This window comes from Gavialis gangeticus, unplaced genomic scaffold (assembly GCF_001723915.1).
Source record: "Gavialis gangeticus isolate Ggan-Ray unplaced genomic scaffold, GavGan_comp1, whole genome shotgun sequence".
Lineage (NCBI taxonomy): Eukaryota > Metazoa > Chordata > Crocodylia > Gavialidae > Gavialis > Gavialis gangeticus.
In genome coordinates this window covers 86,327,240-86,347,052 of record NW_017729031.1, presented here as the reverse complement: position 1 = coordinate 86,347,052, position 19,813 = coordinate 86,327,240, and the positions used below count along the sequence as shown (strand labels likewise).

The 19,813-nt window shown below is 37.1% G+C and overlaps 1 protein-coding gene across 9 annotated transcripts in view; it reads left to right on the top strand.

Annotated features, from left to right (window-relative positions):
• LRRFIP1 (LRR binding FLII interacting protein 1) overlaps nucleotides 1-19,813 on the top strand; it is a 249,245-nt gene that overhangs the window by 151,893 nt on the left and 77,539 nt on the right. For 5 of the 9 annotated variants that reach the window (XM_019523333.1, XM_019523330.1, XM_019523325.1 and 2 more), the window contains exons 4-6: nucleotides 353-400; nucleotides 2,173-2,217; nucleotides 2,659-2,709. The exons of the other annotated variants lie outside the window; for them this stretch is intronic. In XM_019523333.1, the coding sequence (XP_019378878.1) occupies nucleotides 353-400; nucleotides 2,173-2,217; nucleotides 2,659-2,709 (144 nt within the window). The remainder of the gene's footprint in view (nucleotides 1-352; nucleotides 401-2,172; nucleotides 2,218-2,658; nucleotides 2,710-19,813) is intronic. 9 annotated transcript variants of the gene reach the window in all.

Genomic DNA, 19,813 nt, shown 5'->3' with positions numbered 1-19,813 from the left:
GCACGTTTTACCTTGAAAGTGTGCTTTTAAAATCCTTTACTGAAATGGGTCAGGAACCACAGCTTATTACTCTCCCTTCTTTGTGCCTTTCTCCATGGCTCTGACCTGTGATTATACATAGAAAACAGCTTCTTGTGCACAAGGAACATTGTTTGGGCATGCGTTGCTCTAAACAATGCTTTCAGAAGAGATTCCAGCGCTACAGTTTGCAGCTTTTCCCTGGCATGTTTATCTAATCTGTGTGTGCGTGCGTGCGAGACTACAGCTCAGCTAAGCCCTGGCAACTGCATGTATAAAAGTTCACTGCTTATCTTTCTCATCTAAATTCTGTTTTTCCCTTTTCTGTCTGTAGAAATATTATGGTCTGGATACTAAGTGGGGTGACATCGAGCAATGGATGGTAGGCTTGACCAACAGAATTAAACAATTTTAAACATTGAAGAACACTTTACAGTTTAAGAGTTTGTAGAGTAGGTATATTGCTGTATTTGAAGAATTGATGCCTAGGCCTTGTAATAAGGCTCTTGCAGTCTGAACTCACATAGCCACACATTAAAACCATCTTTAACATTAGCAACATATATTACTTTATTGTGCATTCGTGATGTTTTTTTTGGTGACAGTGGAAGCTCTCTCAGTAGCTCTTCCTTAGTTTAAGCAAAAGCACAAATCTTGGTAAGTTGTAATCATAGATCCACAGTTATTTTTAAAATTGAACCTGCAGTTTTCGACTATACCTTAAATCTTGTGGTATTAAGGACAAACAGTGTGGTGAACCCCCTTCACATTGCAAAAGTAATGCATTGCTTAGAGAGAGCCTGAAATCCAAATGTTTGGGTTTTATTAATCCATAAACCATTAAGCTAGACAGCATACATGGACTAAATTATTAAGAATATCTGTCTAATAGATGTCACAAGTCTGAAAGAGTTGCTTAAAAGGCCAGATTTGGTTTTTTATTTTATTATTATTAATATTTTTAAATTTTCATAGAAATTATTCCTTGACATTCAATTTAAAGAGTCAGCCACTAGCTGGAAACTAGAGAAGGCTGTAGTTTCCAGGCTTCGTGGTTTTACCATGCGAGCTATAGTGTTGCTCTTCAGATATTATGTTGAAGGGACATCTCCCTTCTCATCTTATCTTTTTGGTACACCTGACAATCACAATATGGAAGTTAATTTTTAGAAGTTCAGTGGTTTGCCCCATGCATGGACATTTTCTTAGTTAATTCCTAATTCAGAACCATCATCCTGATGACTTACCATCCTGAACAAAGTAAAGTGCCTGGTGTGCCCTGAAGAACTCAAATAATTCGTTATGTCACTTTGGATCTTGTGCTTTTTCAGACAGAGAGCTCACCTTCTGTAGTACTTCCTAGATCAGAATTTTAGCCCTTTTGTGGAGTTGTGCTTTTGAACTACAGAACACTTATTTAAGTTGGCTTGAAAAATGAGCATGTTTTAAACAACTTGAATACGACAAATGCAGATATGCAATATTTACCAATTTTTATTTTTTACTTTTATATATTTCTTTTACTAAATATCATTTTAAACCATTTTATTAAAGTTTAATACATCCTGCAACACTGATGTTGTTAACGGAATCTTTAAGTCCCCCGTAAGGCAAGATGTAGTGCATTCTAGTGATTGTAAATGGAACGTACATTATTTTAGCATGTTATAAGTCTTACATTCATATTTCATATTGTCTTCTCATCTTTCCTGGGTAGAATTTTCTACAGTTTATATGAAATAGACTTTTTCTGAAGCTGCTGTAGACTAGAAATCTTAGCTATGAAAAGAACTGTTGTTACTTGGGCTCCTAGACATACTAAGATAATAAATTTGACTGTCTTGATCAGTGTTTGTCCTATTATCTTCAAGGTACAAATGAAGTAACCAAAGTATATAGTTTGCCATTGATATTGTAGGAACATAAGTAAAGTGGAGGGGATAAGGAAGAAATAATGACAGACAAGTAAAGGAAATAGGTATATCATTTTTTCCCTCAGTTTCCAGTGTCATTTGTTGTCATCTGATTTAACCTTGCTCAGTCCAGTTTCCTTCTAAACACTGCTGACTTTTCATTGTTTCTTTCTGCAATCACTGTTTTGGTATTTCTTTTTCTTTCAACATCTCATTCTTGATTTCTCTGCTGCCTTGGTAGGAAGACAGTGAGCGTTATTCCCGTAAATCCAGAAGAAATGCTTCGGTTAGTATGTTCTTTTGTTTATTCTTTATACTTTGCATGATGGTAATCTGTCTTTAAAATGTATTTACATTATGTCACCTCTTGCAAATGATTCTGGAGAGCTTGTATGAGTTTTCCAGACCAGAGGGAGATAAAAATGAACAATAAACAGTATGGACTATGAGCCAAACATAGCTTAGGAATCGGCTGTGTAACTTCTTACCTCATTCAAACTCCAGTGGAATGCTTCAATGTGTGTTTTAGATGCTCTTCTGTTTGATTAAAGTAAGTAAGATATACTGAGCATTGTTTTAAGGTGCTTAGCTCAATTTCTGCCCCACCACTTTCCAATTCAGCTTTCTGTTTCTCTGATACTATCTGCATTTGCTTCATTACTCATTATCTGTAATCTTTTCATTCTTTTCTTCTTGAGGGTTTTTTTTTTGTATTTTCTTTTAATAGGCTTCGGATGAAGATGAGCGCATGTCAGTGGGTAGCCGTGGAAGCTTGAGGGTTAGTAAATTGTACAATTAAGTGTGTGTGAATTTTTATTGAAGTTGTTGTTCTTCCTCATCTTGGAATAGGTTACTTGTCATCCCTTCTAGAACTCTGATAATCTCTTCTCTCTCAAATCTTCCAATTTTGCCTTATTGTAGGCTTATACTTTGCAGACCTACCTCAAGGCTATCTGTTCTCTCAAATAAGAACTATATAGGCATTTCATATACATTAAATTGTAAGTATGAATAGAAAAAAAGCATAACATTCTTTAGATATTTTCTGTGCTAAATATTCTCATAGCTAATCCCTGAAGAAGGTATTTAGTCAAAATGTTGGTCTACAGGCTTTCATTTACAGATACTTCCTAGCGTTTCCATATTGTAATCAACACTGGGGAAAAATGAAGCATTCACTTTGAGGTCAGTGTTCAGGAGCTTAAACTAACGACATTTGGGAAAGCACAGCAGTTGAATGTTACTATGAACCCGTGTTTATACTTTTCATGTGAACCTGTATTAAGTACTCTGGGAATACAGATGGCTACTTTCTCTGAGCTGCTCAATTTGAGATATTTAGAGCTTGGCGTCCGTCTCTGAGATGGGGTTGGGCACCGAGGCAAATCCATTTTGTGGATGTCTGAGCCAAATTTTTTAAGAAACTTTCCAATCTGAGAATAGGTGTTTTTGCTTTTATGTCTGTGAAAACTTCCTGGTTACGTATAAAATGACTCCAAATTTTGCTTTGTGTTGGTTACCTGGATGAACTGAATAACTTGTTAGTCACAAAGTGAAGTTATTTTTATAATTCAAGGTAGGATTCATATTAATCCTAGTTTCTACCTTGTACAGAAAGGTTGTGCTTATTTTTGTATGTGATTCATATATTGGTCATGACATGACACTGATTTGACTATTAAGCTCACAATCCTGACATGAAGTGTTAATTTCACTCAATACAAGTAAAATATTTTAATGACTGCATTTCTCTAAAGAGAAAGTGAAGAGTTTTTTCCTTAGTGATGAGAGGAAAAAATAAATGTGATGTCTGATTTGCAGTACAGTTAAACTTGATAAGACGCGGGGGGGTGCTATCTTAAATTCTTTCATCACTGGGCCTCTTGGTTTCAATTCATTTTGCTTTTTGTGAGTGCTTTTTCAGTCAAAAGGAATATATCACCTGAATATAACTGTCCCATGGCCTGCAAGGAGGATTATAACTGAAATGTCATAAAAAATTACAGTCCTTATTAGACATCAGTTCACTCTATTCTGATGTCCATTGGTAATTAAAACCTGCATTTCACTTTCATGGGTCACAGCTCTTTTGAGAAAAATATATAATATCTAGTTTCTTTCCTGCAGTTTTAAGTGCAAATCTTCAGCTGGTGCAAAGCACTATATTTTCATGGCAGTCTATATATAAATAGCACCAGCTGCAGATTTGGCTTGTAAATATCTATGGATTACATTTGTGAAAACGCTCTTCTTTGGTGGGAAACTTCTGGTTTAATGGAAGATTTATGCTTTATTTCCTCTCAAGCTTCTCTTATTACACAGGTTTTTTGTTCTGTTTTATTTTTTTGAAAATAGATCTGCCTAAAGTCATACCACACCTGACTACTCTTATTACAGTTTAAAAATAAACCAAAACAAAACAAAAAAAACACAATAGGCTTTCTGTGAAAGTCAACATTTGGGGTTCTGTGCATACCCATTGAGAGCATTTGGACTGAGCCTCATTTACTGCAGTGTATACATACCCTAAAAATTCATTCTTGTTGCTGGGGTAGATAAAATCCCCTCGGGATCGGACCACTCTGGAAACTCTGCAAGCTTGTGTACGTTTTAAATTATATTTATTACAGGGAAGCTCACAGAATACAATTCTACTTGTTTTTAGGATATCTAATTCAGATTCATTCTTTCCCTGCAAACGTTACCCATTTTGATAACTTTACAGAGCTGAGTTTCACTTCCAAAATCATACTAGGTGCAATGTTGTCACAATATTAACTAACACTGATGTAGTGTGTTCATAGTTATTTCTATGGGTTTTTTTCCCCTCTTTGCTTGATGCTAGTTGCTGAAATTCCTGATCTCTAGCCCTGTGGTAGCAGTCCTGATTTAAAAAAACAGATGGCATTTTAAAATACTTTTATACCTCAGTGTCTGTTTCTCTGATTTGCCATCTTCTCCTCTTTGTGTTCTGAAACTTTGTTTCTTCTCCTGATCCTGACAGTCTGACTTGGAGTATGCCAGCGCCTATCCAGTGGTGAGAATAGTTTAACAAATCATGGTGTATGTTTAAAAACTGAAAAACTAACACTAACATCTGTATCTGAACAATGGTAGAGGTGGTGATCCAAAGAGCAAAGATCCTAAGGCAGTCTTAAGGGGTCCATGTGAAAAACTATAAGACCAAGGAAAAAGACTCACTTACCAGTATGTGAAATGTTTGTTTCGGAGGCAAGCGCTGAGGTTAGGGACACAAAATAACATAAACTGGTATAAGTGTTTGAAAACCAGTTCAAATCTGTAACGCAACAGAAGTTCAGTGCCCATAAACCACTTTCAAAATGGCTGAAACTGGTTTCAGATAAACCTGGATGGAGGTAGTATCAGATTTAAATTGGTTAAGTTAAATCGGTTTATTGAACTTCTGTCCCAGATCCCCTTCAGATTCAAGCTGTCTGCTCCAGCTGAGCGGGGAGGCATGCTCTGGCCTGAGCCACTGCAGGCATGTGGTTGCATTTCCAGAGTCAAGAGTGAATGTCTGTTAACTTGCTTATCAGTTTGATTTGTGCAGTTTAAACTAACCTGAGAAGATTTAATCGATTCAGCCTTGGGCATATTGACCATCTATACTTAGCCTGAATGAACAAGGACAATAAACTGACATATAACTAGAGATGTATCTTTTTCCATCATACTTTGTTATCTTGGGTGTTTGTTGGTTTTTTAAAGATCATTAGCCTATATGCAGTTATAATGCTAACATTTGTGTTGGATTTGTGCATGGATGTATTGCTGTAGTAAGTGTATATATAGGAGGTGGCTTTATTAATTGATTTAACCTAGTAAGCATAAATAATTTGAAGTCTAGCTACTAACTTAAACAGTACTACCTAAGTCTCTTTAATCATCTTTAATACAACTTCACTTTGATTCTGGAATGGTTCTGTTTTCTCTACTTACATTGTGTGTACACACTGGTATTCCTCTAAATTAGAAATCATTATAAAAAGTTTGGTGTTTTTGTTTTTGCATGTAGGTCTGCATGGCTGGATAAGAGGAAGATGGTAGGGGGTGGGGAGAAGGTGGGAGAAGGAATGAATTGATCTTTTCATCCTGCATTCTTAATCTCACTGCAGGCTGGATTAGAAAATGAGTGGACCAAAAAGAAGAACAACTCCAAAGCTGTATGTATTTAGACTGTCCTTCCTCTGAGAACTTTCACACAATGCTTTGATGGGGCTGAAAAGAAATTACCTAAGTACCTGGTATAGAGTTTAGCCACACTGGGCCAGATAGTTTGTTGTTTATCCTTGTAATCAGCCTATCATCAAGCATATCCTGGCACACCTTGTGATTGTGTGAGCATCAGACTTCCATTTGTTCTATCAGTTGAAATGGTTACGCAGCAGTGCTGCTCATATAGAGCAGTGTGAACATCATAAATAACTTCAGATATTAGGTGAATGTGTGACAGTATGTAGAAAAAGATGGCACTAATGTAACAGTATGTGAGAGGTGGCTACGGCTGTGTTTTTCTGGGGGGGGTGAGGGGGAGAATTGCAGGGGGCGGTTTCAGGTAGTAAAAGGGCTGGCATACTTAAAATATGTAGTGACTGAATGATTTTTAAAGCATTTAGTGAAACTTCTAGCAATTTAGTTTCCAAGTACTTAAAAATAGTTTTCTGTTTTAGAAAAAAGAAAAAAATGCTACCAGGAATCCAATAATGACCTGTTTTAACAAACAAACACCTATGGAATGTTTTACTTTAGAAAAATAGATTTTCAGGTTGCTCACAAGTAAGAGTACAGAGTTGGTTATCCAAAGCATTGAATGGCATGTTATCAGAGTTAAATTACTTCCACAACCTGAGTTCTTCTTCCTGTTGCATTGCTTTTATGCCAGAGTTGTTGCCTGTTTTTCCAGATCAGCAAAACCAGCATTTCCTTGAACATGTGATGGGGCTTTTACAGGAAAATAACAAGTAGAGGGTTTTTTTTTTAGTACCAGTGGGAGTGTTGCATTTAGTGCAAACCATATACTTAATTAGTATTGCACTTTTGCAGTGGACCTAAAAAGTTGTCAGATGTTTACTTCGGTCTGTCAGATTCATGTATAGTAACTTTTATTAAGAATTTTGAAGTTAAGCACGTTGCATGAGTGTATACAGTATCAAGGTCTGAATCACATTCATGTCAATCAATCTTTTGGCAGTACATGGGTAATAATAATAGTAAGAAGAAAAACTATCAGAAAGCTGGAATGCTTTTCAGTGAGTGTTCATAGCAAATGGTCACATCTTCCATCAAATCGGTGACCAAAAATAAGTCTTACTAGTAGCTACAATAATATTAATCCTCTGTGGCATGCCAGTTCACACACTTTTCAGCAGCGTTTATATATTACTTCATGGATCTGTATGACTGAGAGAATAGATTAAAAATGAAATTCTGACTTTGTCTCTCTGTCCCCTACCATGAGTTCTGTTGTTACTTAAACATTTTTAGTTTTCACTAATGCTTAATAAAGTGAATACTCAAAGTAAAGGTTGTCTGACATGATTTGAAATGTCCGCTGTAATTAGAAACTCCCTTGGAGTAAGTTATCAGGGGAGTGGCCATTTTGCATTTGATTTTGCTTTAATAGGAAGGAACTGTTTGATAGTCTAAAGGTGGTAGATAATTTGGGTAACAATGATCATAATCTGAGAGTACCTGATTCTAAAGAGAAGGAAGGTTATGAGGACAGTAGAATAAAAAAGTGAACTGCCAAAAATACAAGTGGGGGAAGTAAGGGAGAAACAGACTTGAAAAGACTCATAATTGTTCATTGGGTTCTCTTGGGAGTTTAAGAGATGAAGTGCAGGATATATGGTAGTTACTGAAAAAGCCGTTAGTAAAGACACAATGCTAAACTGTCCCAAAATGAAGGAAACATTGGAAGCATTTTCAGGCACCAGCTCTGACAGTAAAAAAAAAAAAAAATGAAATTGCACTTTTTTTTTGAAGCAGACACATGATTAAGGATGGGCATGGAAAGAATAGCACAAACACGGAGAGAAAATGAAAAGGGCTAAAGTACATAATGAGTTAAAATTGTCAAGGGAAATAAAGCAGCAAAGAAAACTTTTATAAATTCATTAGTAATACGAAGGCAGGGGAAAATGCAGGTCTGTTACATACTGTGTTGGAAAGCAAATGACAGAAAAGTAGAATTACCCAATACTTTTTTTTGCTTCAGTCTTTCAAAGAAATTTAATTGTGACCAGATAACTAAATTAACTAGTAGTGAAAGCCAGACTTTGAAAGAACAGGTGACAACATTTTTAAATAAGTTAGTCAAATTTGAAAGGTCAGATGACATTTACCCTAGAATGTGTTTGGCTTAAATAATTAGTCAAGAAATATTTGTATTTAGTAACTTTTACCTTTAAGAACTCATGAAGGAATGATTGAGTTGTGAAAGAGCTGAAGCAGGGCCAATATAATACCTCTCCTTAAATGGTGAAAAAGAAGGGCCTAATTAATTGTAGACCAGTCAGTGTAATTTTGATACCCACACTGTATTAAAAAAGATTAAAGAATCACTTTATATGCATCTAAAAGTTAATGAAGTAAACAGCCAATAGGGTTTTGTCAAGAGCAAATCATGTCAAACCAATCTAATTTCTTTCTTTGATTAGGAGAATGAGCCTAGTAGCTAAGGAAGAAGCAGTGGATTTGTGATATATCTTAACTTAAGGCATATGTCATTATCCCACATGATATTCTCACGAGTAAACTAAGGAAATACAGTCTAGATCAGAGGTTCTCAAACTGGTCCGCAGATCACCACTGGTCTGCGAGCTCAATTCAGGTGGTCCGCGGAAAGGTTGCAGAACAATTGAGAATATCTGTACTTGTAATGTAAGACTACTGATGTTAAAATATGAGTTTTATGATTTGATTTGTAGAACAAAAAAAAGTTTAAGTGGTCCGCCGAGACCCTCAGCAATTTTCAAGTGGTCCGCGAAAATAAAAGTTTGAGAACCACTGGTCTAGATGAAATTGCTATAAGGTAAGCTTACAAATGATTGGGGGAAAATGCACTCAGTATTTAGATTTTGCTGTCAGACTGGGAGATAGTTTTAAGTGGGGTCCTTCAAGGAACTTTTTCTCACTGTGGTTTTAGTCAGTATTTTAGTTAATGACTGGGCTGACGGACCTGAGGGTATTTTTAGATATTCTGCAGAAGATACCAAGTGGGAACGGGAGTTGCAAATACCTTCGAGGACAGAATTAGAATTCAAATACTCTTGATAAATTGGATAAATTACATGAAATAAATTGATCAACAACATCAAATGTTAAGTATTACGTTTAAGAAGAGGAAATCAAATGTACAAATCCAAAATGAAGAATAAGTAGCTAGCCAGCAGTAGTTGCACATTTCTAGCCAACAAGACTTCTACTTTGGATCATGACATGACTCAATGAAATACTGCTGCAAAATAGGCAAATTTTAATTATAAGATAAAATAAATCTTGTGTGTGAGATATGGGAGGTAATTAGGATGTTCTGCTCAGCTCTGTTGGGACCTCAGCTGAAATACTGTGCCCAGTTTTGGGGCATTGTGCTCCAACAAACACGGAGAATAGTTGAAGGAACTAAGTCTAGAAAAGAGAAAGCTAAGAAGGAGAAGTAAATCTTCCAATATGTAAAGGTTTCTTATAGGAGCAGGGTGATTAATGGTTTTAATCTAGCAGGAGAAGAGTAGGGAGACAGCAGATTGAATTTTCTTTGCTGAAACTTAGTTCTAATATTAAAAGAGCAGTTCTTAATAGTTGGATAGCTAAGCATTGGAACAGCAACTTAATCAGTGAGGAAAGTTCCATGGAAGGTTAAGAACAGATTAGATATAAGTCTCTTAAGGATGGTCTTAATATACTTACAGTGCCTCCAGAGCAGTAGATGGGCTAGCAGACCTCTTGATGTCTCTTTAAGCCGTATACTTCTGCAAATTGTTGCAATGAAGTGTTCTGGTGTGAGCACAGCAAAGCATTGATCGGGTTATATTGCAAATTCTACTGTTTTGTTTTTAATTGAGTTTAGGCTGTTTTCACATAAACCATTGTTCATTATGCAATTGAATTTTGTTTAATAACAAATTCAAACTGGTTTAACTGGTTTTCATTTCAGAAATAACTAAAATGTAAGTTTTAGTTTTTAATTAAAATAAATTTATAATTTTAATTAACTGGCTTTTACAAAAGACTTCATAATGTAATATGGCTGCTATGAAATTAACTGTCAAGCTGATTTAAGATTTTGGTGGCCATCAGGACAGAGGACCACGAGTAGCAGATCTTTTGGTATAAGTTTGGAGCATTTTTGTACTAAAAACAGAGCCATTCCTATATATTAGACTAGTATTTGGCTTCTGATTTCCGTATCATAGCAGGGGCTGGAGCACCTTACACTGCTCGTGAATAACTGATTCTTAAAATGTATTAATTTTTTGTGAAGAGAATAATGCCCACGTCAGTCAGGAAGATTACAGAGAGGTAATCCTTAAGAACAGAGGAAGGTAAATGAAATCAAGAAATGTGAGAGAACGGTATAAGTTTTTGCGCCTTCTCTCCCTCCCTCCTAACCTCCTTTTTCTGTATAGGGCAAATGTTAGTTGTCTACACTTGAAGATGATGTAAATAAAGAATGAGGGAAGTCCAGTGTAAGAGGTCGTATGCAGTATAATTTTTAAAAAGTGAAATGTAGTGGATTTAATCCTGGCTAACAATGTTGAGCAAAGTGTTTCATTATGGTATGGCATTTCATTTAAAATTTAGCTGCCAGGAAAAAAAGGAAATGTTTGTACTAGGTTTTGGTGGTTTTTTTCCTTATCATTAGATTTTTCTTCCTCAGAGTTTGAGGAGCTTTCAATACTCTGCTACTATACCACATTACCAAAAAAAAATTGTGTTGAAAGCAGGGACATCCTTGACATCTTTGGCTGGTTTACAAGTCTTGCTGGGAGACAAAACTCAAGTGTTCTTGAGGTCTTACCATGAGTTGTTTTTAAAAATCATTTGCACCCTTGATGGATCTTCATTATGTACAGCTGCTGTCCCTGGTGTATTGTTCTTATGAAAAGCACCCTTTATGCTTTGGTTTTTCATAAATGTCAACTTTCAGTTAAACCTCTAGTTTTTGTTTCAGTTTTTCTTTCCTTTTTTCTCATAACAGACCAATGGTTATGATGAAGACATGTACGGATCATCCCAGAATAGAAAGTCTAGCAGGGTTAGTAGAGAATTTGCTTTTCAAAGAAAAATCTATGTTTTTGAGTTCATGGAATTAATACACGGACTTCTTAATTAGGACAAAAATCAGCTGTCTCCTATGAGAGTCTGTCCTGAAGCAGATGGTCACATTTGAATGCCTGCCTTGTAAAGCAGGTGTTTCCTGGCTTCCTTAATACAATTCTTGCAGTTCATAATAGGGCTACTGCAAGGAATACAAAAAAAAAAAAAAACGACAAAGGCAAGATGAGTTGGCACCCACTTACTACTTTATTATATAGCCTGTGCTTTGAACTTAAATTGGTCAAAAGTCATATTGCAGGGAAAAATATCATTTTGATAGTAGGTATCTAGTGTGGATTGGAGGGACTGGGTCGCTTGAATGCTTTATTTAAAAGAGTGCAATTTGTCATTTGAATTTGGACCTGAACTGGTTAACCTCTTTAAGTAAAGTCATTGTTTCCCTATGTGAACATTTTAAGTTCCTAATCTTAAATAGAAAGGCTAGTCCTTTTGTTAAATTCTGAGCTTTTTAAAATTGTTCTCCTCTATTCAGGTCAATCCAGATTATATCAATTATGAGATATGCGACTATAAAAATTATTTCTCATAAAAGCAAAAAATGTGGTTATTTTCTGGAAACTTTGGCAGACAAGTAAACAACATATAAAGCAGTTATTATATTTATATATTCTCATGTACCATGTCGAAAATCTCCTGTAATTCAACCAGTAAGGTTGCACACTCAAATCACAAAAGGTTAGCTTCATCATTAACTCAGCTTCATGGTGTATGCGTGATCATTATGATTCAATGTCTTGCTTTTTAGAACAAGTTCTGTAGGCCAGTCTGAGACTTCTGTCTAGCTTTTTGTGTAATGTAGTTTTCTGCAAATTATTTCCTTCAAGGTTTTTCCCTTGTCCTGTGTTTACTCCACACAGGCAAAGTTACTGGAGCTAGCTGCTTCTCTGACCTCTGGGATTTGCCTATCTTTAAAAAAAAAAAAGAAAGAAAAACAGGACTCATTAATGTGCAGGCTTAGAAGCCTTGTATGTATGAAAGTTCTCAGTACTGTTTGGCAAAGCATTTTAAACACATGCTTAACTCAGAGCTTTTGAACAATCCTGATGAATTTAGTTGGGGACTGCTTATGGGCTTATATGGCTAGCAGAATATAGGGGCTTATTTTTCGTCATTTGTAAACTGTTATTTCTTGTAGCCTTAACTGTTCTATATAGTTGTCATGCATACAGAACACAGTGAATGAAATAAGTGTAGTAAACTTAAGTTTAATTTAAAAAACCTGTTGAACAGTTTATACGGAGTCATGGTAGTCAAAACTCAAGATGTCTGGTCATGTACCATGAGAAATTCAGCAAGTCTCAATAAAGAAGTGGGTATAATTCAATATATAGTTCGACTTGTAAATTATACCTGCCTTAAACTTAGAATAAGCAAACTGAAATTGTAACAGGGACTTCAGCCAAAGATCAAATTGTATTTAAACGACTAATAAAACAAACGTTCTGTCCTTACATTGCCAGTCTTGCTGCACCGTTTGACAAAAGAGAGAACAGTATAGTGACATACTTTTCAAGGAACTTTTATTCTTTTGAATTGTACCAGCACATCTGATAAATTATGTTCTTGTTCTTTAATGATGTGCTCCAGAGCTATGGCCACAGTGGGGAGAACAAAAAGTCTACAAGGAAGTCATCCAGGGAAGAGAAGTTGGTTGGTTTCCAGTTAAATATTTAAATGATCCCCATGGAATCTTCTGGGTTTGCAGCATGAAGATTTATAATGGAGCATATGACAACAGCCACTCAATTAATTCCTTAATACCTTCATTACCAACCATAATTCAAATTAATCACCATGTAAAATGGGAGTGGGGTTTGAGAGGGGACAGTAAGACAGTTGCTGTCTTACTGTCTTTATAGGAGCATAATGAACACCACCTACTCAGTGCCTGTCTTGCTGCATCCAGACTGTGACAGACTAAGTAGGGTATTTTTGTTTGGGAGTGTAGGTTGCTGTCAAGAAATCAGTGAGGGTAAAGAACAGAACAAAAACTTTGTTTTACAGTAATGAGTCTGACCAGTATTACACCCTTATTTCCAAACTATAATAATAGTGCAGGATCGCAGAATGTAATATGGTGTGCATGTGGTGTGGTAGTTGCCTTTGTAACCCGAAATCTTATCACAGTCCAGTGAGCCACAAAAAAATAGGACATCACTGCAACAGTCATTATCTATGATCGGATTCCAAGATCTTGTAACAGGAAAAGAGTAACTCCCTAATGCAGTTAATCTTTAATGAGCCCTCATATTATCTCGAATGGAAATCTTCCTTTTTAGTCACCTAATGAAAAATATTAATTAAATTGTATGCAGAAGGACTTAAACTGTTCTCTTATTGAACTATGATTTTTTTTCCACTGATGTACTCAACTCCCACTTCTAGGAGTGATTTTTTTTTTTCCTGATACAGCTTTGTTCACTACTGTCAGAAATCTGGACAGTTTTACAAATGAGCAAGTTACTTAATCATCTGCCTCTGTTCCCTCATTTGTACAAGAAGTCGGGAAGGTAATATCTCAGTCTAGTGCAGATATTAGTTATTGTTTGTAAAGAAGTTGAGTAAATGATTTATTACTAATGAAAATAAAACATCATGCCTCAAGTCAAATTACTTGTATAAGTGACCGAAGAGACACGTTAAGTGGGTAATTGTAATGTGGTGCGGGAGAGAAGAAAATGGGAAAAATGAGGTTCTTTAGCAGCAGGCAGTCCCTTTGTCCATTCCTGCATTTTCCTTTTTAGAGAGCGGTTGGTATCTACATTCCTAAAGGACTTAATAAATTTAACTATAAAAGCCTACTTTTTACTGTGAGGTGAGCTGTACTGGTTTGCCTGTTTACATAATTCACATCAAGTAAATAGTCGAAAGGGACAGCAACCCTGCCCTGGTTTATAAGTGGCCTTGTAATCCTTGGTGTGAATTGATTTTTATCACCCTTCTGCTCTTGGATTACTCCTGGCAGCCATTTCACAAACAATCATTATTTTTGTGGAAACCAGAAAGGAAGATATGCAAAGTTTCCATAGCGACTGTATTTGTTCGGCTCCATTGCTGCCTTCATAAAATATACATATTTCCTCCTCAAAAGAATATACATGTATATCCTACACACCTAAAACATAAAACAGGTTTTAATTTGTAAATGTATGTATTTATGCATGTAAAATGTAACCGTTATTTAGTTATATGAATTAACCATTGGAAGTTGTGTGGATATTACTGCATGCTATATCAAATACATTATATACTTATAAATGCATTTCCTAAAGCTTCTGGGAAACTGAACATTGAATCTTATTCAGTATTGTAAACTGCATTTCTGCTATCTGAAGGTTTGCAACCTGGTAAGCGTAGCTTGCCTATGCTATCCAAAATTATTTTTAAAAGACCCACTATTCAAAATACCTTTGTGCTCTCCATCAGGGTTATAGTTGTCCCCCTCCACTCCCACATGCCACTGCACAAGCTACTTGTAGATGCATTAAGAACCTCTCTGAAGGAGTGAGTGTCTTGCTTGCTTACGTTTTAAGTCTCTCCCAGCGTGTCCTACACCTCCCATCAGTCATGTAAATAATATAAACACTTCAAAGTTGGCAGCAGTTCATGCTTTTTCTCGGTTTGCCTAGAAATTGCGTTAAATGCTCCAGGTATTACAAGTTGGACAGGTCAGATGCTGACCTGAATTCATGTCAGCGAGGTACTAGAGAGGAGACTGCTAGTGTGACCTTAAGCTCACAAACAAGAGGTTTTAATTTGAGTGGTACCTTGCATAGATTTTTCTTCGTAATCAGTCTTGCCATACCTGACAGTGGGTTGTCACCTGTTTCTGTTAAGAAAGGGGAGTCAGGAAAAATGTTTGGCTTCATGCCCTGTGGTCACCTGTCAAAGAAAGTACTTGGTCCTGTCAGGTTTCCTGGCACCATTGTATAACAAAGAACTTTACAAATAAATTTTAGGGAGTTCAGTAAGGACCAGTCTTCACTCTTTTGCTTCACCAGGCTTCTTTTGTGACTGCAGGAGCAGACCATATTTTAAACCTGCTCTGTTACAGAGTTCTGCTAGGCTGCGTTACATAGCCTCTCCCTCTGGGGTCTCCACCTTTCAGTGTAGAAGATCAGATTGTATCAGAGGAATGTAATTCCTTTTCTGTTCTTCGTTTCTCCATTTTCCTCCATTTTTCCTGGAAAACTGGGCGATCCAATTCCCAGACTTGAGCTCATGGGAAAAGAATTGCAGGAAAAGATCTTGAGGGCAGACTTTGATCAGTAATGCACAAAATTGTTACCTTTCTTGTTAGCAAGCCAGAGCCTATCCAGTATTTGTAGGCAAACCTGTTTAGTGGTAATTTCATTTTCCTATTTTTTTCAGAGGAATTATTTGTCTTGCACCATTCACAGTTTGGCAGTTTGATACAATCAGAATAGGGGCAGCCTTAAATTTAAAAAAAAAAAGTATAAATCTGTTAAGGGAGTCTGAGAAGTTCTATGCTGTACTTAGCTTCTAGTTGCACTTAATCAGCTATCCTGAGCTAGGCGTACCAATGCTCTCCTTGAGCAAAGTCAGTTATTCCATTTGAGGAGGCCATCTCCCAGTGAATTCCAGAGACAGAAGAATTTAATTGCTTTTTGAAGAAGCTAGGGAAGAAGCATCTTTCTTGCTTCACTTATGCTGTGTGAGCCATCCTGACACGATCTTCTTTCCTGCCAGAAGGCTCCGCATGAAAGCTTAAAATCTCAAAAAGTTGCTGTTCAAATATTCTTAGGTACTACCTTTACATCTATCGCATTGTGGCACCGATTTACTACACTATGGAAAGATCTCTGGTAGATAACATGGATGCAAAGCAGCACCTTTGGCTGTACTCCCAGAGCAGATGTCCAGGCTGAGCATTTAATAGCTTCAGCTAAATGTGGAGGGAGGAAACATTTTGTTGAACACCTTGATAAAGAAGTAATTGAAACTAAAAACAAGTGCAAAAGCTTTTCTGCCTTTGAGCCATCAGGATGAATGCCAACACTCCTGTAGAGCAAGCAGCCCTTTCAATGTTTTTCTTCTACTGCTATTCTAGAATGCTTTGTTTCACTTGGCATTACTAGAACAGGATGGGCCACAGCAGAAGCGCGGATAGTGCAGTCCTGTTTGGTTCCAACAGTTCTGTGAATTCTGCTAAATGAAGGACAAGAAAAAGGAAGGGAAAGGACTAGAATAGAATGAGGGATGCAAGGCCAATAGATCACCTTTGAAATGCAGTCCCCTGTCTTGAAATTTGCATCTGTTTTTTGTATTAGGTTATTGGAACTCCAGGCTGAGGGAAGAACTAGTCAGTTTGTTCCTTTTTAACTCTCTTGAACTGCCAATTTACCACTCTTTTGTACTGGAAGGTAGTGAGTAGGGTTGTGCGAAGCTTTGGACGCTGATTCGATTTGGCGGAGATTCAGCCCAATTCAGTGGCCAAAACTCCAAAGCTGAGTTGATTCAGGAGACCCTTTAATCTCTCTGAATCGGATTGGAACTCTCCGAATCGATTTGGGGAGATTTGATGATTCGGACATAAATACAGCTTTAAATGTTTTTTCTACATACCTCAAGGTTTACCAGGCAGCTCATGAACACTGAGATGGTGGGGTGGATGGAGCGTCCCCCGGGGGGGTTCCCACTGCTTTTGGCACTGGACCCGGAAGTGGACCAGAAGCATTTCCAGTCCACTTCCAGTCCGCTTCCGAGTCTGCAGCCAAGTGCACAGGGGACCCACCCACTGGCACAGCAACTGGTGCCTCCTGGGTCTGGGGGGACACCCGGGGTCCCCCCAGCTGATTGCTGAGCCAGGAGTTGCGGGGCGGAGGGGGTCTGCCACACGCTTGGCAGCGGATCCCCGCGATCCTGTGGGACACTGCATCTGCCCCACCATCTCAACAGTCATGAGCTGTGCCTGGTACCTCAAGGTATGTAGAAAAAAACATTTAAGGCTGTGTCTATGGCTGAATCACTGACTCTGAATCAGCATCGAAACTTCAGATTCATTTTCAGCCGAATCGAATCAGGACAGTGATCCAAATCAACTAATTGAATCACTTTCCCCTGAATCAGGCTGAATCCAAATCCAAATCAAATACAGCCTGGTTCACACACCCCTAGTACCGAGTATTCCAGATGTGTGCAGGTATCATATGGAACATTCTAACATTGTTATGAGCGTCAAACTGGAGACTGAAGTCTACTCTAGAAGCAAAATCCCAGGGAGAACTTTTCATCTGTTTAGGGAAGGCTTACCTGCAACTGGGCCCTATCATCTGGTCTCCCCCAAAGCTTGTGCAAATAAGTTAAAGCTGATTTGCTTTCCCAGCCTGACAGGTCTCACTTTCTTTTATATCTAGAAGAAGAAGGGACCAGCACACTGTCAAGAATGGTGGGACTGCATATTGTATAGTTATTACTGTGAAACAAGTTGTCTAGGTCTATGTTACCTAGGAAGCCTCTTGGCTGTTGTAGCTAATAGCCTAAAACTTGAAACAAAGATGAACTGTATATAACCAGCTGTTTTGCATAAAGTGATAATTCCATAGCTGAGTTTTTGAAAAATATATAATGACCAGATTTTGACTAGGCTTCAGAGCTTTAAGTATTAGGCTGCATCATGAGTCTGAATTGGAGATGTTTAGGGAAAGGATCAGATTTCAAGTGTCTAAATGACTTAAGCACCTCAAGAACTGGTATCTTCTAAAAAACAGGGTTTAGGCACTGAAGCCACTTAGGTGCTGTTGAATATTTTACTTACCTTGGACTTTCATTGTTTTATTTTTTCTGTTTTTCTTCCCCTGTTCTATATTAACAGTTTTTATTAGAAAGTCTCCTTCCCTGGAATAGGAACAATTTTGTTTTGGTCTTTGGAGACCTTCAGGATGAACAATTCTTGCATTCTGTTGTGACTTCCAGGATGTTTTCCTTAACCCAGGTGTATGTTTTCTCTCTAAGCCCACTTCTTGTAACATCTGATTAGGTCCTCAATTTATAATTCAAATAAAATTTTTGTTTTCAAATCCCAATATTACTGTTTTGAAACCCCAATTTATTTTTTGCTATTGAAATTAATGAATTGGGGATTTGGCAATTTATTTACATGAAGAAGAGTTCTCAGGTTGTTGTGTTTTTATGTTGCTACAGGCTTCTTACCACTCTGATCTTGGTCTTCCCAGCAGTGGCTTTACTTCCAAATCCCAGCCTTCTTGCCAGAATGGAAGCCGGGTCTGTCACCGTCTGTTTTCCTCTGGGCTTGACTCTTTTATTGCTCTGATTTAACCTGGACAATACAACCTCCTATATTACTAATGAATGATAAGGCTTTGAGCCAAAGTAGCACCCGTTTGTTTGGTAGCCAGAAGTTTATAACATCTCCAGCCTGAAAATTTTTCAAGTTAATAAATAATAAAAGAAAAGTTAGTGGAAAACTTTGTTGAGATGGCAAAGATGAAGATGTTACGCAGCACTCCTTTTTCTGCAGTTGTTCTTTACTTTTGACATCTGTCCTGAATTGATCTTGGAAGGGATTTGGAGTATACCTGGAGTTCTTCACCTTTGCTGAAACAACTTTTCTGCTCAGTTTGCCAGTTGATTTTTCTGGTGGCAAATCGGAAAGAAAGCAGTGTTTTAAACTTCAATTTACAAGGCAAATGAAGTCATGCATTGTTGTTTAAAAAAAATCACCAAGGCTTTTTAAATTATCTTGGAGGCTGAATTGTCCACTTTGCATGTAGAATAGAGTACAGTGTGGTCGTCTGGGACCAACTGCTGTTAGAGTTCATGCAGTATCTAATAGAACCACATTAGGTTTTCTTCTGTGTGCTCTCTGAACTTAACTGTTGCATCCTGTGAATGTATTTTACTAACACTAATGTTTTTTGAATACACTCAACAGTTCCTATTTTATTTTACAGTTTCTTGACTTGAGTATTCAGAATTGTCAGTTCTGATTATGGATAATTTGATTTTTCTCTCTTTCTCTGTTCAGTTATAAAATAGGGCACAACTGATTCAAAACTCATATGGAACATTCTAAGTATATAAATATCTATATCCTAACAAATTTTCCTGTGTCTCTTTGGATATTGTGCCAACATCACTCTTGGCAGTACTGACTTTGACTCGAACTATAATAGTCTCTCCTGGCTGCTGGCCATAAATGTAAGAGGATTAATGACCTAACACTAAATTATTCTGTTTTTCTTCTGCATACCATGGTACCTCCCTTCCTGCTGGAAATACGCATGTGTCTACTTCATACTCTTCATTGCTGGGAGCTAGACTTTCAGATTTTTAAGCACAGATTTTTTTTTAGTAACACTTTCTGTACCATGTTGTACACAGCGTGAGAACATTGAGTTTCCCTGCTTCATAGCTCCAGAAATTTAATAGCGTGACCATGCCTGACTAGGAAGGATACTTCTGAAACGAGCACTTGTTTGTTGTGTTCCATTCTTTGTTAAAAAAAAAAAAAAAACAGGCAAGAGGAGAGTTGAGGAAGG